Source organism: Thermobia domestica, chromosome 5 (genome assembly GCF_964235325.1).
Source record: "Thermobia domestica chromosome 5, izTheDome1.hap1.1, whole genome shotgun sequence".
NCBI classification, from domain to species: Eukaryota; Metazoa; Arthropoda; class Insecta; order Zygentoma; family Lepismatidae; genus Thermobia; species Thermobia domestica.
The window spans coordinates 170,887,408-170,915,255 of record NC_137458.1 but is presented as its reverse complement, the minus strand read 5'-3'; the positions used below and the strand labels follow the sequence as shown (position 1 = coordinate 170,915,255).

The 27,848-nt window shown below is 35.5% G+C and overlaps 1 protein-coding gene across 3 annotated transcripts in view; it reads left to right on the top strand.

Annotated features, from left to right (window-relative positions):
- Positions 1 to 27,848, top strand: part of LOC145686274 (sodium-coupled neutral amino acid transporter 9 homolog) — a 348,057-nt gene that overhangs the window by 317,182 nt on the left and 3,027 nt on the right. For all 3 annotated transcript variants that reach the window (XM_081759405.1, XM_081759406.1, XM_081759404.1), the window contains 3 exons: positions 6,078 to 6,289; positions 11,038 to 11,142; positions 20,863 to 21,101. In XM_081759405.1, the coding sequence (XP_081615531.1) occupies positions 6,078 to 6,289; positions 11,038 to 11,142; positions 20,863 to 21,101 (556 nt within the window). The remainder of the gene's footprint in view (positions 1 to 6,077; positions 6,290 to 11,037; positions 11,143 to 20,862; positions 21,102 to 27,848) is intronic.

Below are 27,848 nucleotides of genomic sequence, written 5' to 3'. Positions count from 1 at the left end.
ATTTGTTCCCTATACACATATTTCAGTTATTATTATTATTAGGTTCAATATCCTACGATTATGCATCCAGGCTAAGGGAGGCAGTGATGATGATGATGATGATAAAATGGTGGAATGAAGAAAGTGGGAGGAAACAAGAGAACCCTGTGAATCTCACGCTCATGGTGTTTCTCCACCACAAAACTCACGTAGCATGGTTTGTTCTGTTTTGTCATGTTTCGTGCCACAGTATAAATAAATTTTTAATGTAAAAATCTATATCTCATGTTTTATTACATGTGTAGCAGTGGCGGCTAATGATAGTGTTGCATCGTTGCGCAACGACCAAAATATTTCAAGATAAAAATATTATTAGCGGTAGTAGTAAAGAGTAGAAAAATACTTTCTAATACTATTTATTAACTAATATATACTTTAAATAACATATTTTTAATTTCTATAACTGTAAAATCCTTTAATCCGTTTTAAAAAGCGAAACACAACCCGTTATAGAGTCTCTAATTTATATTACGTTGCAGCGAGCATACAACGACCAGATTTCTTTAGCGCGGCAATTGGAGCGAATGTTAAATCTCCTTTCCCCTATCTCAGAAGTTGAAGGCTCTGGTCGTTGCAGTGCTTCTGGAACAACGAGGCACGGTTTCCAGTGAACGAGAAGGTTCTTCGCGCTAAATAAGACTTCTGAATTTTATTTCAATACAATTACAAATGGAATTTATTTTTATACATTCGTATTTTTAAATTAGGACACTATACTCAAACAAATCAATATAATGATAATTAAAAAAAAAAAAAAGTGATAGCAAAATTTCAAAATAAGAAAGAAAATATGTAATAGGGTAGAAAACAAATTAAAGTAAACACTCATTTACAAGTTAATTCTTAGCTTCTATACTAGATAATGAAGGCTTCTTGTACAGTAATTTGTTAACCAAATAATAATAAGTCAATATATGTAATCCCTCTTCTGTGGATAGTATTTTAGTATAAACATTTTTCTTTTATAAAATAAATGTATTTTATACTCCTGATAACTTTCCACATAAAAGTGTATGATGGGAATCACCACATTGAATTTGGGACTAGTTAGCTATGCTCAGGGGCGTAGCCACGAGGGGGCACCGGGTCTGGACCTTCCAAAAATTTCGAAACTTGACTAACATTTGTAGACTTTCTTAACGACCTATACTTGTTTAACAGAGAAATGATTGATGTAGGCTAAATATTTTATTTTACGCCTCATCATGTACTCTTTCTTTTCATATAAAAATAATCTTTCTATCATTTTAAAAAAAAATATATATATAGGAGACAGTAATTAAGAATTACTTATCGTCTTTTCAGGTGCAGAATAAGATAGGTTCAATATTACATAGATGTATTGAACCCCCTCAAATACTTTTTACCCCTGCCAGCAAACATTTCTGACTAGAACTGGCAATGCTGTTTGTTTTGACGTTCACTGACTTTCGGGTTCTGTTACATGCTGAACCTACATTGGCGAGTTTCAGTTTGCTTTCCAGAACGTATGACATTGATAAGCATTGTTTTGCCTTATGTAGAAGTATATTGTGTTCAGCTTGCATTGCTTACAACCAAGACGGATGATTTGGAATGTAGTTTTTCTTTTACACACATGTGTGTGTTGGTATATATATGACATTCGCGATTTATATATCTCTTTTCTATCAGCTGTTTTTGCTTTTGTATCAGCTGGTTTTCTTTTCATTTAGCTGTTTTGGTTTTTAGTTATTAGATTTACTTGAATTGTGTGTGCTCTAATTCTGTAAATAACCTGCAAGTTCTGAATGAATTCTATGCCATGATTTCTGTAAATAACAAAAAAAAAAAAAAAAAAAAAAAAAAAAGCAATTTGCCCAGCTCACCGCTGAGGAAAAACTTGCAATTAAGGCAATTCAGGAGAGTGTTAGAAAGATATCGGTTTAAATTCACTTGACATCTTATGGCAGCAATGTTGTTAGCACTAGATATATTTCCACAATTTGTTTTAAATTTTCCTAGACAAACTGTGAATAAAGTGTGTTCAATTTACTTTTTTAATATATAACACTAATCTCTGCCACGAACTGTTTTCAATCTAAGCTACAGAGAAATTTGGATAACTGTCAATGACTGTGTTTGCTAGAATGAATTGTTCACAATAATCTACAAAGAATATTTAGTGAATCTACAAAGCTTCTGAAATTAATATTAACTATACCTATGACGTCAGCAAAAGGAGAAAGGTGTTTTTCCACATCGAAAAGAATTGACATTTTCAAGGAATTGAATGTTCCAAGAAAGGTTATCACCATTGGTTATGTTTTCCATCGAAAAAGACATAATAAGAATACCCGAGTTCAACCAGCATGTATTAGACAGATTTGCTCCAACCAAAGAGAAGAGAATGGACTCACTAATTAAATAAGGTGACTAATCGGATAAAATGATTTGCATTATTTTTTATTTAAAAAAACATTTTTTATTTTTTTTTTATTTTTTTATTTATTTATTTATTTATTTATTTTTTAGAATTTTACACGTCACATCATTTGCATCTAAAGTTATGCTGATTAGTCAATGAGTTTAGTTTATATCTTCTGTCTCTGATCGTTCGTACTGCAACACCCGAAACCACAATCCACTAGCCGCCGCTGATATGTAGTTTTATGTAATAAGTAAGGGAAATTCTGTTTCAACGTAAATACTTGCCTCTGCCATTTTAGAACGAGAAATAAATAATGCACATTGTTGTGTTTTATCTGTTTACGCAATTTGTGATCTGAAGAATTTAACTACCGTGATATATAACACGTAATAGATTTATGATTCCCAGTTAGATTTATTTTCTTATTTTTGATACTGAAACAAAGCAATAACGATTTTAATGGGAGAAAATGTTATTTTTACTCAAGTGTAAATACCTTTATCGTACCTTGTGAGTACAAACATAATAAATAATGTATTTATCTTGTTCGGGTTAAGAGCTTCCGAAAGTGGTTCCGAAGTACCATAGTATATATATATATATATATATATATATATATATATATATATATATATGGTGTTTCAAAACAACACCGACAACGCTAAATAAGACGAATAATATAATAATAATAATAATAATAATAATAATATAATAATAATGCTAAATAAGACGAAAAGTATAGACCATCCTGGGTGCACAAACGCTTCCTGTCGGAGTTATAGGCTGCCAATGAAAAAATGAACTTTAAAGGTCCATAGCTCCAAAACTATGGGACCTACCGTAGTCGGGTCAAGGCTTCACTTAGGAATAGTATGTGCCCTATCCAAATATCCATGTTTTAGAATCCTGTTGTACTTCCGCAACGATTTTTGTAGAGGTACTTTGTGAGTACTTCACATTATATGCCCGTAGTCAGACTGCTTCTCTAAAAATTGGAGTTTGCGAATTTCATCTATAGTAATGATCTAGTGTTGTATAATTTTTGTAGAAACTTCAATGTAATTTAGGCTCGTGAAGAATAATAGACTACACATGAATTCATAATCTTCCAAAAGAATATCTTACAATGCCTATTGTCAGACTACACCTGAATTTGTAATTCTTCAGAAAAATATCTTAGAACGCCTACTGTCGAACTCAAAACCTACAATATTAATAAATCTTGTATATTTTTTTAAAAAAAGTGTAACTGGCTAGTGTCTGCTCTATGTTAGAACAAGCAGGTAATTATTACAAACATCTAACCCTGGACAAGAGTGTGTCTTAAATATATTCCAGATTTCGAACCTAGTTTGTTCGAAATCATTGTTGTTACGTAAATATCTAATTAGAAATTATTGTAGCATGTCAAATTGATCTATCATGGTTGGATATGGGAAATAGAGGGTTCTAATACTTACAAGCTGCACCCTTCTTACACAGTATTTATGTTGGCTGTCAATTAGCTTGTTGGCAGTCGTCTTTGTAACTCTGAATCCTCTAATTCTGTCTGATATCTGGCTGAGTAATAAAGTTTGAAGAGTAGTATGTGCTTGATATTTTGAGATTGAAGAATGTATGGTAACGTACCGAGTCATTAGTTTTTATTTCAAAACTGGATAATCAGAATTACACATACTTCCCATCTTAATGGTTTAATTTTCCATTCAGGTTCAAGGAAATACTTGAACACTGAATACATATTGAAGCAGTTTTACTGTATATGATAAATAATGACATAAACCAAACAAGGTGTAAAATCCTTTCGCTTGGTTCCTTAATTTTTATAAACATAAAAATATTCATGTCGTCTCTCGAATGTACAGAATCCTCAAGAAAGATTCAATTATATTTTTCACACAATTTGTTGAAATAAAACACTCAGTTAGTACACGTGCAAAGACAAAGAAAGAACTTGAAGAAACCAAGACCACGATTAAATTATGTCATCAAAAGTATCAGGCACCAATATATCAAGGCCTGGAACGCCCTACCCTAAGTATCAGAGAACTACAATCTTCTAGCAAATTTAAAAAATAGTTAAAAGAGTATTTGAAAATTGAGACAATACCATGTTATTGTGTTACCAATTATTATTGTTATGAATATTATTTTACCAATTATTGACATACCAATTATTTTTGTTATGAACTTGTTAAGTATTTATAACCTCATATAATTTTGTGTTATCTCTCGATATATAAAGTATTTAGCCACCATCCTATAATACGTAAATAATTCCTGAAAAGGAGAACCATACACAGCAGAAGCTTGGCCTCTCCCTGAATCGTTTATAAAGATTAAGTAACTGTTTTGTTCTCACATTCATATTAATAAATTATATTCTTTTTTAAAAAATAAAAGTAAGTACTTGAAAATAATGAACGTATGGGACATATGAACGTATGTAGCGTATTAGTTGAATGACTCGGAGATAGATATATAAATCAGAGAAACTGACGAGAAAGTGGGAAGATAACTCAAAAGTTCGATAAGAATTCACGGAAAGGCAATTACCTTTGCGGAACCTTCGTAAGCTGTAAAGTTAATTAAGAAATTCTAATTTATACAATACTTTCTTTTTATCTTGTTATCCATATTTCTCTTAGCATTTTCACTACCGCTATTGATGGGTAACCTACCTCTGAAACCAAGTGCAGCTAATATGGTAATAAAATTAAAGCCTTTAGGGAGGGAGGGGGTATGCCTACCATCAAACTCGCCGGTGACATCTCAATTTAAAAATACATATTTGGTTGTATATTTAATTTACTTATGAAAGAAAGCACTTTTATCCATTGTTTGACACTTTCGACGGATTGATATTGCATTATTGTAGATAATTAAGTTCTATATATTTGTAATAGAACTTTGCTACAATAGAGGTAAAAGTTGCTTTCGAGAATATAGTAACATAGGGTGTCCAAATAATAGTATTCGTACTTTAAGAATGTTAATTCTAAAAGATAGTGAACAATTAAAAGATAACGCAGTGAAATATATATTTCATCCTTGTTTATGGAAATGGATAATTCTGATTGGTTTTTCCCGGAAGTTTTGTAGTGTGATATATTCATATATTCAGATTGCTCTTTTGCCAGGGTGTGATTACGAATACTGAAAAAAATATAAAGTCTTTTGATTTATATAATATCACACTACAATATTTGTATAGATATTTGTAGCTCAAGTGGTAGAGCGTTGGCTTCGCATTCGGGAGGCCATGGGTTCGAATCCCGCTGCCGACCATCCTGACTGAGATTTTCCAAGGTTTCCCTCAGTCCTACTAAGCAAATGCCGGGTTGGTACCTACTAAACAGGCCCTTACCGATACCTTCCCAAATCCTTTCCATTGTTATTGTTGTAGATGGATATCCAGTGTAAAATGGCCTCTGAGCTGTATCTGGTGATTGTCAAATAAATAAATAAATAATATTTATACAATATTTATATACTATCATAATATTTATATAGATATAATATGTGTGCCATATATAGAAGAAAACTCGGTGACACCGATAAAGTTACCAAAGCAATGTAAAACTTGTAGGTAATTATATTTGTCCTTTCGTAGTTAGAATCTCATACAATGTATTCCTATTTATTTCAGGAACACTGTCAGTTCTGTATTTGCTAATATTTGTGTTCGTAAAATCAGCGAAGTGGGGATTGAACGTAGATTTTAGTAATGTCACTGCTGAGCATTACACACCAGGAATTGTATTCAGCTTCCCTGCATTATCTGGTATGCTGGCGCTCTCTTACTTCATCCATAATATCATCATTACAGTCATGAGGAATAATAAACATCAAGAGAAGAACGTAAGTAGAAAGGCACTTCAACTATAGTTTTTATGTGATTATGTAGTTTTATGCTATTTGTAAAAGGTGTTGACCCATAACACTGTCCTACAAATTTTCACTTTTTTTCTCTTTCCTGAATGAAAGTAGGTGTTCTTTATAGTTGCTGACCTTCTGATTACGAATCTGAAGTCAGTTATGCTGTATCAGGTCTGGTTGTTGAGAAATTTGTAAAGTTTTTTTATGTATGAATTTTAATAAATATTCTGACTTTGATGCAAAAACGAGATGTTGGAAAAATATATACGTGGCACATCTGGATCTCAGAAATATAAACGAAAATGTATTTCTTTGTATTTCGTGGCTTTTCCATTCATATTAGACTGACAAACAATGAATAGGGGCAAGGGGTTTTTCGCAAGTTGATGAAATACGTATATTAAACCTGTGTTAGAGTTTGTATAATATTGTATATTTAATCTTGTAAACTAATTTACTTGGCGACAAAATGTGCAATTGTATAGCCCAAAATGCGACAAAATGCGAGATTTGTAAAAACAAATGCGACATTTTGTATGTCAAACAGCAAAAAACTTTTATGCCCCTAACAATGAAAACTACAAAATTTCTCGTGTAAGTGAGGCAAAGCCGCGTTTGAAATCGTTCCATTTATACATTGACACTCAAACGAAAAGAAACACTTATGAAGCTTGTCTCTTGTGTGATGTGGGGAGCGTGTCACGTGCAAAGTTCCAGCAGAAATCTACGAGCATTAACACACCAGATTTTTCTTTGTACCGTTGCTCCAGGGTCTGAATGGATTGGTGAAACCTCTCACCGTGCTCATCAGACAGCTCCTGGGTTTTCGGGAAAGAGAGAAAATGCACTTTAGGTGACTGTGGAGAAAATGCACTTTCGGTGACATGTTGCATCCCATAGTGTGCAATTTTGACAACAACTCTTCCACTAGTTGTATGTAGTTTATTATTTATTATTTCCCAGAAATTTTTTTGAGACACTCTTAAAAGAATTCCAGGTTTTCCATTCCACCTCAGTCAGTTTTGATTCGAATATGTCATCTTTCATCAATTGACGTATCTGGGGTCCAGTGAATACACCTCTTCTAGTTTAGCATCTAATATTTTTGGGAATTTTTCCTGGAGATACTTAAATTCTTGTTGTTCCTTTTCCAACCCTTTCACGAACACCTTCATAAGGCCTAATTTAATGTGCAGGGGAGGCAGAAAAATTTTCTTGGGATCAACAAGGGGTTTTCTTTCACATTCTTAATTCCGATAGTGAGGGATGTACGAGTAGGCCATTCTCTTTGTGTATAGTGCAGATCCCATGCTCTACTATCCCACTCACACAGAAAACAACAATACTTTGTATAGCTAACTGTAACCCTAACACCAAACCAATCACCTTCAAGTCGCCACATATGTTCCACTGATGCTCAGCATACCTCACTTTGTCGAAAAGGAATTTCACATTTTGATATGTCTCCTTCAAATTAACGGAATATCCAATTGGAATGGAAGGATACGTATTACCGTTATGGAGAAGAACACACTTCATACTTGCGTTTGACAAGTCCAAGAATAAACGCCACTCCTCGACTTTATACTTTATTTGTAATGCCTGCATCAGTCCTTACATGTCAGTACAATATATGCAATCATCACTACTGCTGTAAAATTTGAGGAAGTCATGTTGTCTATCACGGTAAAATGTTACTTTCGTTTCCTTTTGAAGAACTTAAAAATCTTCAAGCCAAGAGTTCAGCTTGTTGTTTGGGTAGGTTCAAGTCTCTAATAAAGTCCTTCAGTTCCTCTTAAATGTAGTTCTCTGGTACGTGCACTATATGTAGGGTCTTCACTCTCAGTATGCATAACATCTTCACTTTCATCAACATCACTGCTGTCTACTGTCCATACGTCTGGCGGCACTGGCACAGGAAAACCTTCACCCTATGGGATGGGTCTTCTAAAAAATTGTAGATCTGGGTATTGTACTGATCGTTTATCCTTGGAGGTTATTCCCTTTACATTTGACAGACAAAAGTAACAGTCGTGTACATGATCACGTAATTCAAACCATAACATTGGTGTAGCAAATGGCATACACGTGTAAGAACCACGTAACCAGCCCTTTAGGTTTACTGCACAGGATTTGCAACAGAATTTCGGTGCCCAGGGTTTGTCTACGTCGACTTTCGATGAAAAATACAATTCATACGCTTTTTTAACAACGGGCGTTATCTTAGTGAGCTTCGGTTTTGGAGTTATCCGTACACACACATAACAGAAGTTGTCAGGATCATATTTACACTTCCTAGGCATTTTCAAAATTGTATCACTATAAAATACAGAACACAACAATGTTTTCAAATGTTACCCAGTTAACAACAAAAGATCCACAAGTTATGAGGTACAAGAACACACGTTTCAATGTTGCTTATCTTCTGTTAGCACAGTGCGTCAAGAGAGAATGCAGCTCACCACACCAACAAGCAAGGAAGTAAACATACAATATTGATGCTCGATGTTGCCAAGTGTAGGTGGGAAGAGTTAGTTCCGACGGTAAAGTTTCTACTTTTTCCCCGCAACATTTTTTTCAACTTTCGTCTACGGCGGGGGCTGGAAGTAATGTATTTTCCATTAGTGATCGTTCGATTTTATATATTGCAAGGTATGAATAACGTATGCTTTGTGCAATATATATATATATATATATATATATAAAATCATTATTATAATAATGATATGTTTAATAACAAATCCAAATTAGTCCCAGAATGTAGAAACTTGTAATTATATTTTCCGGGTTTTCCAAAAATTGAGACATACGCAAAAACTATTATTTTCGAATTAAGTGGGACAAAACCTTTCAGAATCGCCTATTAGTTTTCAGGAAAGAAATTTGGTGTTGAACAGTGAGATATAAATTCGATTGTATATCAAAGAAATGAATTCACTTCCGATTTGTAGTATCAGAGATTTCCGTATGAATATTCATACGACTTTATGTGGATAATTTTTACTTTAAATTGATTTCCTTTTTTAAATTCTGAAAGTTAAGTAAAAGCTACCAGTTTTGCCGCCAACGAAAACTTAGTTTGTATTAACCTGAATTGGCTACTTCATACATGCCAAGCCAGTTTAGATCTTGGCTATGAGTTAGGTATATTTTTAGACTTTCTTGATGTCAAATTTCAGGTTTTCACAGAAATCAATCTGAGATAATTAGGCCATAATAATAATAACTAGCATCAATTACCCGCTTTGCTTGGTTAAATTTAATAATAATAATAATAATAATAATAATAATAATAATAATAATAATAATAATATGTTCCGTTAGTCAGTCACCTTTTTACTATTACTAAAGCGCTCTCTGACATTGGTAATTTTCCATGATTTGTATATTTCTCTCCGCTCCTCCCCCCATGTTGTGTGGTTGAATTTTGATGTAAACAGCATCAGAAGTGTCACTATTCATTTCAGCGACCCGAACGCTATGGATTCAACACTGATATTGGGCATTTTCGATCATTTGTATATATATATATCTCCCCCTCTTCCAAGTCGCAGGGGTGAATTTAAATTTAAACGGTATCAGAAATGTCACTGTCTATTTCAGCGACCCCGAAAACTATGAATTCAACACTGATATTAATAATTTTCCATAATTATATACAGGGTGCTCATTTATTATGTAGCCAAAATCTACTGATGAATCCTCACCCCTAAACAATATTAAAAAAAGTCCATATGAACATAGGGCGGAAAACGCGTACCAGGTAGCTCTATATCACCACCTTCCTCATTTGTATTTTCATTACCAGAAACACTCATTTTAATGTTTCTATAAATTCTTTTCTTACTTCTGAGTAAAGTATACTCCGTGTTGAACGCTATGATGAGACTGTTTTACTTAACTTCAAACTAATCTAAAGGTAATCCTGGTCAGTAAACCACCATCTAAAATGTTGGTTGAAATATAACTAAAATTAAAACACAGATCATGAAAATGCTAAACAAATAAATGAAATATAGAATATATAACAAGAAAATAAATCAAAGTAGCAGTAATAACAATAAAGTACACAAAGAAAAATTTAAAAAGATAAACCTCAGAACACATTAATTATTCTAGTCACGAATAAATGCAAGAATACGGTCATTAGACACTGCATCATCATCCAAAACCTTTTAAAGATATTCCTAAACACTCTCTTGAGATTTGAGTATTCTGCATATACTACAACAAAGCCCGGTTTTTTTTTCTTCCTTTGTAGGGGAAATATCAAAAAACGCTGAAACACTTCTTTAAGTATTTTTTTTTTAATGAAAAGGATAAGTACTAAATTTCATGGCTCTAGCCTTCAACAATTTGGAGATATGGCCATTCTGTTATAACAATTGTTACACCACCCATTTTTTTTCCCTTCTTGGGAAAATAAAAAAAAAAAAAAAAAAAACAGTGAGACCATATCTAATTATTTTAAGTAGAAAGTTCATATACCAATTTTCATGTGTCTACCTTTCAGAGATTCGGAGGCGGGTCGAATTTACTATAATAATTGCCACCTTCATCCTCCTTTTCTCGTCGAATTTCCAGAAGTCCTTCCTTAGTGATACTTTACGTCATAAATCGTATACCCTGTCCAAATTTAAAATTTCTAACGTGTATGATAATCTGTTGATAACTAATTATTAAGTAATAGTATATTTTATTTACTTATTTGGTTTTAATTATCTTTACAGGGAAGAGATCTTACCATAGCCTATATTTTGGTCATAGTCACATACATTACTATTGGTACTGTGTTCTATGTAACTTTTCCACTTAGAAAAGCTTGTATAGAAGATGTAAGTAACAGTCTATGTATCTTCATTTTTCGAAATGATATTTCCTGTTTTTGTAGGTAGCGTTGCTGCATGTATATACATTTGATTCTAGTTAGAAGAAATTTACAAATAATGCTTATCTCCGCTATTATATAAAAGCTACATTTAAAAAAAATAATTATAAACACATGGTGGATCATTTATTTTGAAACTGTGTTCATCATTTCTCCGGAACAGTTTTAGATATGAGAAGGCTGCAAACGACATTATGATGTTTACGTCTAGAGAAAATAACCTACATGGTTAGATGTGTAATTCATCTAAGCACTTTTCTCTAAATAAATCATTTTCAATCATTGTTCGCTCGTATTAGTTGATTTATTAATGAAGTAGCTCCAAAGTGTAAATGTTTGTGATTTTTACATGTAGATTTGAAATATGTAATAATGTGACAGTGCTATGTTAAAAAAAAAAAAAAAAAAAAAAAAAAAAAAAAAAAAAAAAAAAAAAAGCATTATGTTGAGTTCGCAATATCGTTAATTTAGTTTCCTCCTGTTGATGTTTGCTCTGTACAATATTTCATTGTTTTCTTTATGTATTAGATGTAGAGTTACCAGGGTGTGTCAAGGTGAATAGTTTATGATATGTATATATATGGACTAATGTTGGGGTATGGGCCGTTTAAAATAAGTTAACAAAATAGTGCAAGCAAATAATATTTTACCATTATAGATACCACATTATGAAGTGTGTACAGTATTTCGACCTCTCATCGAGTGGGTGTAGGGTAACAGATATCGTTCTCGTTCTGTTCGAATTTCACGAGAGCTATCCTGATTAACTTTATCTTCAGTCTCCCGTCTGGCAAGTGCCGCTTTAATGAAAGTGAGAAAATTTAAGGATTACTAATTTTCGATAACATTGGAGTAAGTTAACGTAGAGTACCGTAGGATGCATTTTATATTGTAAAAATCCACACTTTATTTCTTACTAGTAGAAATGCTGACTTCGCACGGGAGAAATAATATTTGTCCAAAATATTTGAAAATAAGGAAACAGAGTAGAATAAATAACGACGAGCAACGCCTTGCACCTGTCAGTTCCCGGGCCAGTTGACGTCCACATTCTTCACTAAACTTTTGCTTAAATGTCATAGGGGCTGTCAGCAACCAGCATAGCAACCCCGAAAACTATGAATTCGATACTAATCTCGGTCATTTTAGACTTTTAATTCCCCCTTTTCGCCTCATGGCAATGAGATCTGGACTTGGACTTAAACGGCATCGGAAGGGTCACTATTCATCTCATCGATCCCATAAACTATGTATCCGTCGTTTTCGATTATTTTTACATGTGTTCCCTCCCTACAACCCTAAGGTTGCTAGGGGTATCTTATCCCGCAGTATTTTTATTTATTTATTTATTTATTTATTTATTTATTATTATTATTATTATTATTATTATTATTATTATTATTATTATTATTTTAAAGATTGTAAGTCATATCTCTAGGTCTACTTGTTTTAAAAATGATTTTTACATATCGAGTTCATTTTCCTAACATGAGGAGTTCGTAAGAAACGAACTGTAGCTTTGGCATAAAGGGCTTTTCCGGTTTCAATGATGTAAATAGACTTGGCGGGGGATGGCTGAAATTTAGCTTAAATGTAGAAGAGACTACTAAGATTCTGTATTTTAAAAGCAAATTGTCCCAAAGTAGATAGAACATAGACAGAAAGCACGAAACATTAACATTAATGCCAATGGAAAATCAATTAAAAACAAATAATTCCTCCATTTATCTCAAAAACCACAAGAGGGAGAAGGCTGAAATTCAGCTTAAATATAGAAGAGGCTATGTAAAATATATATTCCAAAAGCAAATTGTCCTGAAATAAATGGAACATAGTCAAAATAATCACGAAACAGGGAAAAGTCACGTCAATGGAAAATCAATGAAAAAATGAAGTCGTCCACATATCTCAAAAGCTGTAATAAGGAGATGGCTAATATAAAGGTAATCAAGAAAATTCTTTTGCTTTTCACCTGCCATCTTCGAACATCGATATGCCACCTAAGACGTACTTGGAAGGTCAAAAATAATCCCCCTCGGCATCGACGACCTTCTTCCAATTTTCTGGAAAGCCATGGATTCCATCGCGGTAGAACTTGGTGGGCCGTGAAGCGAAGCAGGTATTAAATGCAATTTCCACCTCTACTAGGGAATTGAACTGGCGTCCTATAAGATGTTTGTCCAAGGAGTAGAATAGGTAATAAACGGACGGTGCAATATCCGGAGAGTATGGCGAATGCAATAGTGTTTCCCATCTAAGGTATAGAATGGTGTCCCGGGTTATCCTAGCAACGTGGGGCTTAGCATTGTCCTGTAACAGGAGGACCCCTTTGCGATTCAGAAGTTTTGCGTTGGCTCCAGAGTTTTGAGTTTTTTCTTGAACACGGCTCAACTGCAGACAGTACACAGTTGCAATGATGCTCTGACCAGCTGGTAGCGGTTCCCAATGCAGATGCCGCGAGCAGTCCATCAAACACACAGAAGGACCTTCTTCCGGTGCGATGCTGGTTTAGGGTGTTTTAGAATCAATAATGACGTCGTGGAGCTTCGTACAGGACTCACTTCTCATCACATGTTAACACACTGTCCAGAAATGGCTCCTTTCTCAGACGAGACAGCAAAGAAACACAGGTGTCTGCTCGCGTTGCCTTCTGGCTTGGAGTCAAATCATGTGGACCCATCGATCCAACGTGTAGTGCTTCCCAAGTTGATGGAGGTGCTGCCGAATTGTTTCTCCACTCATACTGAATTGTAGTCCCAATTCCTCACATGTGTAGCCACTGATCGCCTCAAGTGCTAGCTGAAGATCTTCATTTTGTACATGTGTTGGTCTTCCGGCACGTAGTGCGTGTTCGAGTGTTTCGTCACCGTCCTTAAACTGGTTAAACCACGGCTGCACTGTCCGCGTAGTCACGACACTCTCACCAAAGGCCTGGCATATCTTCATCCAAGCTGCAGCAGCGTTTGATCCCAGTTTGAACTCGTACAGCATACATGCCCTTATGACGCTCTGTGGAGGTCCCATGTTCATTCTTTCCTTACGCAAGTTCACGGTGTAACTGAACTGAACTGACCCACACTAATAACTGACCTTCGCCTTATCTCCATTCGCATTCAATTCACGGTGTGAGGGTCAATGGAACACAGACCTCCACAAAAAGCACCTGAAGTTTCTTGGTTACCTTTATAGAAAGCTTATTGCAAAGACATAGTGAAGAACTTAGAAATGATATATAGCACTAGGGCGTGTCATTTTTGAGGGTGAAATATACTTTTTGCAATTTTTCATGATAAGGGGTCTTAAAAGTATGTTCTTAGGTATGAGAAATTCAAACCCGTACTTAGTTTTGTGATTAAAGAAATTCTAGCTATGTAAATCAAGATTTGAATATAGCACAAGAGCAGTTTTCGGAATTTCATACTGAAATACTTTCGAAAATGCCATGCAATGCTATAAAATAAATTATTTTTCCGTATGAAACATTTTATTAATCATCAAACATATTAATAAAGCTAGAGGCACAGTAAGAAAGAATATATAACAATACTTTGAGAAAACACTCAATAAAATTTCTCCATACATAGACGTATGTACTGAAATACTGTATTTAGACTTTATATTATTGCATTGCAGTTACTAAGAACAGAAAGCATTATTTTGATTACGTACTATTATACTTTATAGCATCATACAGTTCATACACTTCTTACTTACTACTATAGTATTACTATATGTGCTACATTTGTGTGACATTTTGTGATGAAGCTGTCCTTGTTTTACTTAATACAAATGTATTCAAGAAACAGCAACAAGTAAGCAATACTATTAACGCATAGTTATTCACAAAACAAGTTTCATTGTGTCCTGTTTTGATCCATTTTCGGACATCATCTGCGGACTTGCTTCTTGAACTATCATGTACCCCTCACGTTTCTTATGCGTATAGACTTTTGCTGCTGCCTCTGTGACTTGTTTCATACACCTTTCTATAGATTGAGCGTGATTTGGCCACTGTGGTACTTTCATCGGAACGTCCACATACTTCTTTACAACTACTGTTGAAAGTTTGCATGTCAAGGGAAGTTCATAAACAACTTTAGACCAGTCAATCATCTCTAGCACGAACGAGGCATTGGGGTAGATAGTAGGTGTTTTCCTCGGACGTACAGAGAGATTTCCTTGTACTGCTTCACTTCTCAAGTTAAGTATCTTTTGAAGTACAGCATCCACAACAATCTTCTTCTACATATTAAGTCACTGCAGTTGAAATACGATGTGGCGTGGCCCTTTTTCCCAGCAATGCTTGACTTTGATATTCAACCAGCAGGGTAATAGACACTAATAATGTATTTCACTATCCGCCTAAGATTTATGAGATATTTGCCGTTAAGTTCATGTTTAAAAACCCAAAACGACGCAGTCTATGTGCTGTAGTCAACCATCTTGAATGACTGACAGGACCAATTTCAAGAAGCGCCAGATCCCATGGAGATTTTCCAGTGAGAATGGCCTGTGTAATCTGATATCCGTATGCTTGTTCTGTAGATAAATCTTTTACGATATTTTCACTCAGCGCAATAAGAGGCTCTCCAATTGGGAGATTTTGCTATGAAAGATCGATTTCAAGTCCAGTAACTGCGTCTAGGATATCTCCAATAGTACCTTTCCACTGATTGCTAGACAAAATTATGCCATCCAGTGTTGCGATTAAGTGTCGCAAAGGTAACCAGCTGTTGTGAAGAGCACACACTAACCAATTTAGTTTACGACCAAGTTTGACTTATACCCAATGCATAGTACGACCTCTCCAACCAGTGTTGACGTTAGTAGAATCACCAATTGTTTGTAAGATTTTATCAATGCCCTTCTAAAATCTTCAAGATTATCAGCAAAAATTTCAGATTGCTTTTTATGGTCACAATCTTTCTCAGGAGCGAAATGATAAAGATAGCGTCTACCTGGTTCGCTGTAAACAGAATAGGTTTGTTCTCATATAATCCCAGGGAACTGTTGATTTGAATTTTCTGCTACCAACATAACGTTCGTAATATCTTCACGGTTGTCAAAGAAGATGCAGTCGATTATACCTTGCTGATAGAACTCATCAAATTCTTGGTCCACGGATTTCATTATTTTTTTCTTGTGTTCTCTTCACATTATTGTCACAAGCCTTTGGTCTTTATCGGTCATCAAGCCAACATCTATAAGGGCGGCAGTAGATATGGCAGCTGTGGCACGCAAGCGAACACTATACCAAATGCTCTGCATGACAACATAGCTTAATGAGGGGAACTTCAGAGGGTAACAATTCTCTGCCGGTTCCAATCAAATTACTCCTATGTTTAAATGTAGTACGTTTTGTTTTTATCTTAGAAGTCATTGTAAAGAAACATCAAGAAACCACGATGTTAATATAAGGACTAGTTGAAAAAGTTTACACACTCAAATTTGAAGCTCTCAACCTTATACCCTTGGAGTTATTATATAATAAATGTGAAAACTTAGCACCTGTTTAAAATTGAAAATGTATCTCATTTAATGATTGTAGAATATAAATTTGACATAATATTAAAACTGTAATTCAGCAAATGTGCAAATAGATAAAACTAATCTTAACAAGCATGTTTTTTCTGCTCAATAAATGAAATACAACGCTGGCGCCATCTATGAATAACAAAAGTAAATTTGTAAAAAAAAGAACGAAAATGACAAAACTTTGGACTGATATTTACCTAGCAAAACAACACTATATCGAATTTGTAAATATATGCTTCGAAATACAATGTCAGGTCTCAACTTTTTGGCACCCCTCATTTTAGGATTTTGAAAATTGAAAAAATCGACACGCCCTAATGTAGCACGTAAGGTAAATATGGATAGAACATTGTTAAAAGTCAAGTGGTTTGAGTAAAATCGATGATAATGATAAACTGAATGTATCTTCTTCGAATTATCCAGGGCGCCACATGCGGAGGTTAAGTGCTTGAAATATCTCATATCTTGATTTGGAATCTCCAGATTTGATTTAGCACGCAACGTGACTTTTGAACTGATCACGTGACACAGTCTGGTGCTTAGGGCAAACCGGATAGGCCCTTTAAACCATTTTTTTCCCCTTTGTACCTCCTCTTCTCTTGGGATTCGCATCAAAAGAATCTCATTAGCCCACAGTCTCTTTCAGACTCTGGTTTCTTCGATATAGTTACGAGGTGTGACACACACACACACACACACACACAAAAAAAAAAAAAAGACTAAGTGCATAACTTGAAAAAGGATTGGAGTTGGCAACAACTGTTTTGGTGACGTAATGCCACACCCTCCTCTATCCATGCTGCCAGTTTCGACTCAGCCGGTGGTGACAGTTGGGAGTATTGCATCAGTGAGTGAACACGTGCAACTGCATTCTGCCGGAAAGATGTCTAGTGTAAAAACTGAACAGCGAATCAACATCAAGTTTCTTGTGAAACTTAAGAAATCAGCCACAGAAACATTTCAAATGTTAACTGAGGCTTATGGAGATGAAACTTTGTCTCAAGCACGTGTGTTTGAATGGCATAAACGGTTTTCGGAGGGAAGGGACAATGTTGAAGATGATGAACGTTCTGGGCGCCCAAGGTCAACGATTACAGACCAAAACATTGTCAAAGTTCGTGAAGTGATCCGGGGTGACCGAAGATTAAGTATTCGTGCAGTGGCGGAGTTGGTTAACTTGAATAGGGAAGCTGTTCGACGCATTTTAACTGAGGAATTACACATGAGTAAGATTTGTGCGAAGGTTGTTCCAAAAGTTCTGTCCGATGACCAAAAACAGTGCCGTAAAGACTTGTGTGTGGACATGCTAGAACGCATTAGAAACGAGCCAAATTTGTTGGAATCTGTTGTAACTTGTGATGAAACATGGATTTTTACCTATGATCCTGAAAGTAAGCGGGCGCCATCGATGCAGTGGAAATGTCCACGATCCCCAAGACCCCAAAAAGCGCGCATGTCAAAATCAAAATTCAAGGCAATGTTGATTGTCTTCTTCGACATTAAGGGAATTCTAATGATTGAGTGGGTTCCCAGTGGTCAGACTGTTACTCAGCACTACTACATTGAAGTACTAAAAAGACTTCGTGAAAAAATTAGGAAAAAAGGCCACAGTTGTGGAGTGATGAATGGCTGTTGCATCAGGACAATGCACCCGCTCACAAGGCCCTATCTGTCAAACAGTTTCTGAGCAGCAAAAACATTACTGTAATGGAGCATCCACCTTATTCACCAGATTTGGCTTCCTACGACCTTTTTATTTCCCAAAATTAAATCTTGCATAAAGGGAACCCATTTTACCACAGTTAAAGATGTTCAGGAGAAAACGGAGAATCTTCTGAAGGGCCTTCCAGAAACCTCGTTCCAGGAATGTTACAAGCAATGACAGCACCAAATGCAGAAGTGTGTGAATGCTGAAGGGGACTACTTTGAAGGTGATGACATCACAGAGAACTAATTCTGTAAGTACACTGACTTATTGGAACAGTCTTTTTTTTTTTTTTTTTTTTTTTTTTTTTTTTTTTGTCACACCTCGTACTTAGAAGTATGCTATGCGAACGGTGTGAATTTGTATACCGAACAAACAAACGTACGTTTATTTTTAACCGACTTCAAAGAAGAAGAATGTTCCCAAATCAACCCGTTTATGTAATATATATATATATACTCACGAGGCACATGTCAGAAAAGCGCCGATAATATTTTTTACGCGGGGGTTAGCAACATCGATGAAGTTGAGCGTCCCCTAGTATTATTGCTTGTGACAAAAATAGAATCATCCGAACTCAGTTGCGTACATGTGAATAGCAGTAAGGTGAAATGGTTGCCGTAATACAACCAAATGTGAAATGAAATCTGTCATACGATTTCTAAAAACCAAAGGTCAGAATGAATGACATCTATCGGGAATCGTATCTCATTTAGGGACCGACAGTAATGAGTGAAGGGATGGTCAGGCAATGGCGCAGGGAGTTTCGGGAAGGGCGTTCAAATATTCATGATGAGCGTATCGGAAGGCCTAGTGTTAGGACGGAAGATCTGGTGGAACGCAGTAACGAAAAAGTGTAATATAATCGTCGGTTCACAATAACTAAACTCATCAGAGTTTTCGGAAGTGTCTGGGGAAAACAGTGCATCAAATTGTGACAGACAAGCTGAGTTATCACAGATCTGTGCGAGGTGGATGCCAAAATTCTTACAGGCTCTGACAGAGAGCAAACAGTGAAAGCTACACGTAATTTTTGTCCCACTAGGGAAGTATGGGGATGATTCTTTTTTTTTTTAAGTGACGAAGGACGAAACCTGGATATCGTACGCCACTGGGAAGTCGAAGGAGCCTGGTTCTCCTAAAGCAAAGAAATTCAAACAAACACCATCAGTTCACAAAATCATGATAATCGTGTTTTGGGATCAAAAGAATGTGATTACTGTGGAATTCTTGGAATCAGGACGAACAGTTACAGGATCCGGAGATGTGTATTACCAAACACTGAATAATGTGAGGCGTTCCATCCCAAATCGGCGGGAAGAATGATATGCTCTGGAATTCTTCTGATCCATGATAACACCCTCCCACACATACAGCTACTCGTACTGTTGAGGCATTCCAAATATTTCGATGGGAACTATTCAATCATCCCCCTTACACCCCCAATTTTCCCCCCAACGATTTCTTTACCTGAAAAAGTTGTTTGCATCGAAACGTTTCAACGACACTGGAGTTCTCAAGACTTCAGTTCTGTACTGGCTGCACTCTTAGAAAGCAGATTTTTATACAGATTATATGGCAGCTGTGCTTAACTGCCAGAAATGTATGGAGATTCATGGTAAGTACGTTGAAAAATAGCCAAGGTATGTACTTGTATATTAATCACAATAAATCTCTTCTATCATTTTCTATTTAAAAAAAATAATGCATAACTTCGACATAGGTGCACCGTTTGTAATGATTCTGCTTTTGTTTGAAAGTATTTCTCGCTGGTTCCATGTAAATTTGATGAAAATCTAACAATAGTCTTCGGAGCTAGGCCATAAAACTTCTCACCGGCTGACAATGTTAATACTATAATTATGTGTATAAGCGCGCATAACTTCGAGAAACGTGCACCAATTTTGTAGGTTTTATTTTTGTTTATATAAGGGTTTTAATTTGTACAGTTGGCAACGCTTGTGAACTGATTCTAAGTACAAAAGTCCATGTGACGAAATGTCAGGCTTTCTGTCATATTAAGGGCTTGTGGAAATGGAGAAAAGGAAGTTTGATCCAGAATAGGCGTGAAACAATGTGCATAGGATGGTGGTGTCAGGTAGCATGTAAAGAAACGTAACGTGTAGTATCCAAAAATGCAAAGGTCACATGTGATGAACGAGTGCGCAAGGGATTTCTCACAAGACAACAGGGATTCCCCCAAATTACGTGAAGAGAGTTTGTCTTGTTCTTGGTTTCCAATGTACAGCCACCTACTAAGCGTTGGCAACCATGCATATCAACATCTTATATAAGAATATTGAAATTGCAATGCATTTAATGAGTTTAAATATTCTTATCCTGTTTTACTCTTTCACAAAATGTGTAACTCCAGAGCATTGTTTATAGGTACTGGCATGATTACAAGGCTTGTGAATTTTTTTGCAGAATATCCTGAATAACTTCCTCAGCAGAGACATCATGACTGTGATTGCCAGAATCTTCCTCTTCTTTCAATTGCTGACAGTTTATCCACTGATTGCATATATGCTCCGAGTGCAGATATTTTCCACGCTTTTGAAATCGGTCTACCCTGGATTTTGTCATGTATTGGGACTTAATATTATTGTTATTACTATTTGTGTGCTGTTTGCTGTATTCTTTCCCAGGATTGGAACAGTGATCAGGTTAGTGTTCACTTTGATTTCAGCCCTTGACACTTCAGTAGAATACATATAGTCCTTTTTCTAGTCATTTAAGATGTACCGGGTAGTAAGGGTGAATTAACAGAACATTCCTATGTCAATTACTAATACTGTTATTTTTATTTTTGAAACAACAACAACAACAACAACAACAACAACAACAACAACTACTACTACTACTACTACTACTACTACTACTACTACTACTACTACTACTACTACTACTACTACTACTACTACTACTACTACTACTACTACTACAACTACTACTACAACTACTACAACTACTACTACTACTACTACTACTACTACTAATAATAATAATAATAATAATAATAATAATAATAATAATAATAATAATAATGTAAAGAATTATAATGGTATGCTGAAGTGTTGCTTCAAACACACAAACTCGTAAGAATAGATTATTATTAGTATTATTTATTTTTCTCCACTCCTTATATGATTGATTTTGGGAGGTTTTGGAGTTTAACGGCCCTTTCAGCAGCGAGGCTATATGAGACGTGGATCTACCGCTCCTTATGTGAGCAGATGAAATAGTATTATGCAAGTCTCACGAAGTATATTACTTCTCTCTCTATTTTTCCCTTTACTCTGGATTTTGTTAGAATTCTTCATGTGTCTAATATTACACTCTTCTGTATTTTCTTTATGACTTTTTCTTCAATTCCAATTGTTTCAAGTGCTTTTTTCAACTCTTGTGAACCGCTCCGTATCAGATATTACTACTGATATTATTTCACACTTTTGGTCTTTCATTGTTCTTTTATGTTTTGGGCTAACTCTTTCTATTTTTCTATTCTTTATTTATTATTTATATGATTTTCAACAGGTTTGTTGTGTTTGATATTGCGATGTCTACTAGATGTACCTCTCCCTTCTCTTTACTTATTACTGTGATGTTCGGCCTGTTGTGATATACTTCTTTATCGGTTAATATTTTCTGTCTCAGTCAGGGTTTGGAAAAACCCAACCCACGTAAGCCCGTGTGGGTTTTTTTCGGGTTTAATTGTTTTTTCTTTCGAAATATTTCAATGTCTTTGGGATAAAAATGTTAAAATATGATTTACATTTCAAGATTGTCATCGTCACAACTTACAACAATTTTCTAATCACTGCTGTTTTGAAAAAATGGCCGCAATTTTGAAATTTTATATTGGATAGCCGAAAAAATCTGTACAACAAATTTAGAATGTCTTGTGCTTCTACTTTCAAAATTTCAACTTAAAAGGTTCGAAAATTGCACCCTGTAGCATGGATACCCGCTATTTTGAATAGTAGCCACCATTTTAAAATTTTATGCCCCCAAAATATATACAGCTAATTTAATCTCTCGTGCTTCTACTTTAAAAATTTTAACTTGAAAGACCGAGAACTGTCCTTTGTAGCGTGGATGTCCGCTATTTAAAAAAAAAAAAAAAAAAAAGCGCCATTTTGTAATTTTATGTTGGTATGCCGAAAAAATCTATACAGAAAATTTAGAGTGTCTCCAGCTTGTTTCCTGAAATTTAAAAGACTATCAGCACATAAAGAATGTGTTTTATGAAGCTTTTAACAGTAATAGTGCCCTAATTGGAATTTCTGCCGTTTCTGAATTAGATGTAATGTACCGTTATTGAATTAGATATAATAGAAGCAAGTGATGTGCAGGAAAAAATGTTCTTTCCTCCTGGCTTCTGCTTCCTTCCCTACTTGACAAATGTTAAATTGTTTTGCTTGGTGAGTCCTCTTCTTTCAACTTTCAGAAAACGACTTAAACTATTGCTTTTGCAAAGCTCTGCTTTCTCTTAAGCACCAAACAGAAAAATAATGGCAGGAAGTTTCGGAAAGTGTTGCTATTTTCACTGCTAGCTTCTCATTTTAGATAGTGTATATTTCTAACAAAGGGGGTGCACATGCACCTGTGCACCCCCCTTCCTAAATCCGGCCCTGTACAGGTGTATATCCTTCAATATAGAAGCAATTATATGCTGTACCAATATATAAATCAGGTGATAGAATGCCAGCAGCTACAGGCCAATAACTCCTGTCAACATGCTCTCGAAGATATTTGAACTGTTTATGCATAAACACATACGTATTTTAATATAACAAATATATGAAATGAGTCTCAACATGGTTTTTATAAGGACAAGTCAATTGTAACAAATCTAATCCATTTTATAGACTTTACCTAGGACACACTGAAAGATAAATTGGAAGTCGATGTAATATATATCTATATGTGAAAATGCTAGATTTATATTTGTTGTCATAGTGTAGGCAAATTAGACAAAAATAATGAAGATGGCGGAAAAAATTCATAAAGATATAAAAATTGGCAGAGATGTGTGGAATAGTGATCCGATCAATTCGAGTGGAGCTTCAGCCGTCATATTGAAAAATGGCCGTCGCCGATGCCGTAAAACTAGTTTTTTTTCGTTATTCCACACAGAAAACGCCAGAAAATCGTCAGAGAGAGAGAGAGAAAAATCGGCACAGGTGTGGTCCGATCAACATACTAAAAGTCCTGAGAAATCCTAGTGGAACTTCAGTCACCATCTTGGAAAATGACCGCCGCTGATGCTGTAAAAGGACGTTTTCGTTATTCCACACACAAAACGCCAGAGAATCATCAGAGAGAGATAAAATTCGGTATAGGTATGTGGAATGGTGGTCCAATCAATATACTATAAGTCCTGGGAAATCCGAGTGGACCTTAGCCCACCATCTTGGAAAATGGCCGCCGCCCATACCGTGAAACGACTTTTTTCGAAACGAGTATGTTAGAGACCAGTATGGTAGATTTTATTCCAGCTCAGTTAATAAAGAGCTGGTCAATTAGCCTTAACAGACGTACAGTATGCGTTGTACTTTCAGTTATAACAATATGTACATTTTTACACTACAAAATTGTGTACTACTACAGCACCAATGTAGGGAAAGGAACAACAATTTTTATAACATATACGTATTTATTGATTTTGAAAATGTTAGTACAAAAAATTGAAAATGTATAGTGATTTCGTATGCCTAAAAAAATAAATGCACCTGTCTCACTGACATATTCAAATTACAACTTTCCTCCTTTTGCTATCCATGTGTCGCTACATTCATCTTCGAAATCATGAAGTTCATCCACATGTCCGATTTTTCAGTATCCAGCAGTAGGTCATCATTTGCATAATCCTTATCTTTATATAAACTGTTAATACAGCAAGTGCCGCAGTAGTATCCACATAGGACGAAACAAGAGTTGCCCACTTTTCTGCAGCTGCAGTCTTTCTCGCAACGAGATTTGCAGTTGCAGAAAATGAGCTTCATCAGGTGATCAGAAGCTCGTGACTTTTCGCTCATTACCGGTACTAGATTGTCTGCAAGTAGCTGGCATCTCCTTTTTTTGCCGGTAGGTCATTGCCCAGTCGTTGCTGCACTTGGTGATACACTTGCAAAGAATGTTGGAGGCTGCCGTAGTTGTTGGTGGTAAAGATTCCAACTTTATTCTTCCTTAGAAGTCTTTGCGATAACTCTCATGAAGTTATGATGTCGTAGAGCACCCAGAATGGAAACAGAATTAGGCGTCCCATACAAAGCAAGGAGATACTTTTCTGCAGTTGCAGCAATCGAAGATTTAGAATTATTATGGGCTGCAAATACGCGTACACACTCCCGCAATTTTTTTCTGCTCTTCATCACTCTATGACGAGAAAACTGGGTAATGAAGCGACTCTTGTTGCAATTGTTAGCAAGGAATTTTTCTTGAGGCGTTACCATTGGTGTTAAAGCTGTAAGTATGACATCTGCTGATCGAATGGATCGCGACTGTCGTTTTTGTTCAATTTCTTTGGTGCTTTGCTGGCTATAACCGTCAAATACAATATTTGTTTGCCGTCCATAATATCGATTGAGGTAAGCGCTGTAAGAATTGAAAATATCACCAAACGTTCCTTGCTGAGGCCATATAACTCAATGCAAAAATATCCACTATCTATGGCAATGACACCTTGTTCGGGATAATTGTCATTTCCTGGATTGGCCTCATCGATGAAATTAAAAACTCGGAACAACACTGACTTCTTAGTTTTTCTTAAAGAAATATCATCAGAGACTTCTTGGTGCCAGTTCGTAGGAGAAGCACTCTTTCAAATCTTTGTCACATTTAACGACTCCAACTATTCGATGAAACAGTAGTGTAGTGTTTACAGGTACAGTCATATCATGTATCCCCACAGCACTTGTCACTGCTGCCAAGGGACGTACCTTATCGCGTCGCTTTAATTTTGCATCTTTGGAATTTCTTCCAATATTACTTCGTACTGCTATTAACCCAATCTCGAAAGCCGCATCACAGTTGATTGTATCACCACCTGTAATGCCCGTAGCGATCGACACAAGTTCGTTGCGTTCAGGAAGAGGATTGTAGCATCTTAGCCAGTCGACCAACTTCTTAAGATCGGCATCGTCACGAGCTTTCCTTGAATGTTTAAGTTCTACTTGTTGCTCGTCCGATTTGTATTTGACATTACAAAAGTTTTCGAGGCTGTCGCTAATTCCAGTTGTGGCTGGGATACTCAAAATCCATTTAGTCACAACACTGTCTGGCACTCCGAGACCGTGAGACAGTTCCAATAATTTTAATTGACCGCATGAGACATTGTTCTATAGTCAAGTCGGTTCACAAACCACTCCAGAACTTACGAGTTCTTCTGATGTTAAAATATCTACTATCACTGTACTGTCTCATCTGTGGACATTCTGCTTTGGAGAGCACACATTTCCTGAAAATACATGTGGTATGACTTCGCATAATTTAAATGTCTTGCAGCGTGGAAGTAGAGAAGCATGCCATTAACACACTGAAGATGTAATGCCCAGTTTCCACTTCTTTCAGCAAGTGTGAATGCTCACGAGAGTTGACTTGACGAAAATACTGAATCCACAAGTAGGCCGTTCGCTTGTCCTTACGTATTGAATCTAGAAACTGGATGAATCTCTCGTACAGAATTATCAGGTGAGGTTCATCTTCAATATGCTTGCTTTTTATGCCGACTCTGAGTAGTTAGTCTTGAAGTTTGGTGGTCACTGAGTCAGAGTCCGGGTCCAAAGCATGAAGTGGTTTTGCCCTTGAAAGGTGTGAATGGATAATGCTAGTTGTGTCAGCGAATGAGGCCGCACTGCTCGTGAACAGATGGATAGTAAAAAGACGAAAGTTGTAATTTGAATATATCAGTGAGAGGTGCATTTATCTTTTAAGACAAACGAAATCACTACCCATTTTCAAATTTTTATACTAACATTTTCAAAGTCAATAAATAAGTATATGTTATAAAATTTTTGTTCCTTTCCATACATTGTTGCTGGTTCACTACTTTGTAGTTTAAAGACGTACATGTTATGTTGTTATAACTGAGGGCACAACACATATTGTACGTCTGTTAAGGCTAATTGACTAGGTCTTTATTACCTGAACTGGAATAAAAGCTACCATACTCGTTTAAAAAAAAAAAAAAAAAAAAAAAAAAAAAAAAAAAAAAAAAAAAAAAACCTCGTCTCACGGTATGGGCGGCGGCCATTTTCCAAGATGGTGGCCGAAGCTCCACTCGGATTTCTCAGGACTTATAGTATATTGATTGGACCACTATTCCACATATCTATGTCGACCTTTATCTCTCTCTGACGATTCTCTGGTGTTTTGTGTGCGGAATAACGAAAACGTCGTTTTACGGCATCGTCGACAGCCATTTTCCAACATGGCAGCTGAAGCTCCATTCGGATTTCCCGGGACTTTTAGTATGTTGATTGGACCACTATTCCACACATCTCTGCCAATTTTTATCTCTTTATGAATTTTTTCCACCATTTTGTCTAGTCTGGTTACGATGGAAATTCAAAGATTTCAAAGATAATATAAACTACAACTTTTGTCTTTAGCCGATAGGTGATATATTTTCGATCTTAATTGTTTTCATAATATTCTTCATGGAAGTTTCTTTATTGATGGTTTTGTTTCCATAAGAACTACTTATCGTAACATTAGAAGTTTTTGTTCCTTTTGTCTCCAAAGCTTCTATTCTGAAACAATCTATTTATAAAACCATTGATACTGCAAACAAACTGTATTTATTCTATTCTAGATATTTTCCAAACTAAATTTGTTAAAGTTCGTTCAGAACTTATTCACTTATTAAAGAACTTCTAATGTTACCTATTTGATTATGTGTGGTGCCATTTGAATTTTTTTCTTTGTAAAGTTGTTAGTTTTGAATTTTAACCATCTCTCTCTCCTTTTCTTTTTCCTTTTCTTGTAGGTTTAATATTTTTCGTTGCATGATTGGATACTGCATGATATTTTATCTTTGTTCATATGAGGGTTTTTTTTTTTTTTTTTTTAATTTGTGATATGTTATACTTTATCCCAAAATATTACCACTTTTTATATGTTGATATTATTATTACGACTACATGTACAGCTAATGTGTTTAAGTGTAATTTGCCTGCTGGCTTATGTGTGAGACAAATAGGGAAGATCAAAACATCTGATGATAGAGGGCGTAGAACACTTATCCTCTTTTTTTTAAAGCATCACAACGTAGATGAAATCTTCGCTCTAATAGTTACCCAAGCAATAATTGGATAATGAATGACTTATTTGACAAATAAAATGTAAATGAAGCTCATATACCGCACTCGTTCTCTTCATCCAGATGTTTATATAACTCATCCAACCTT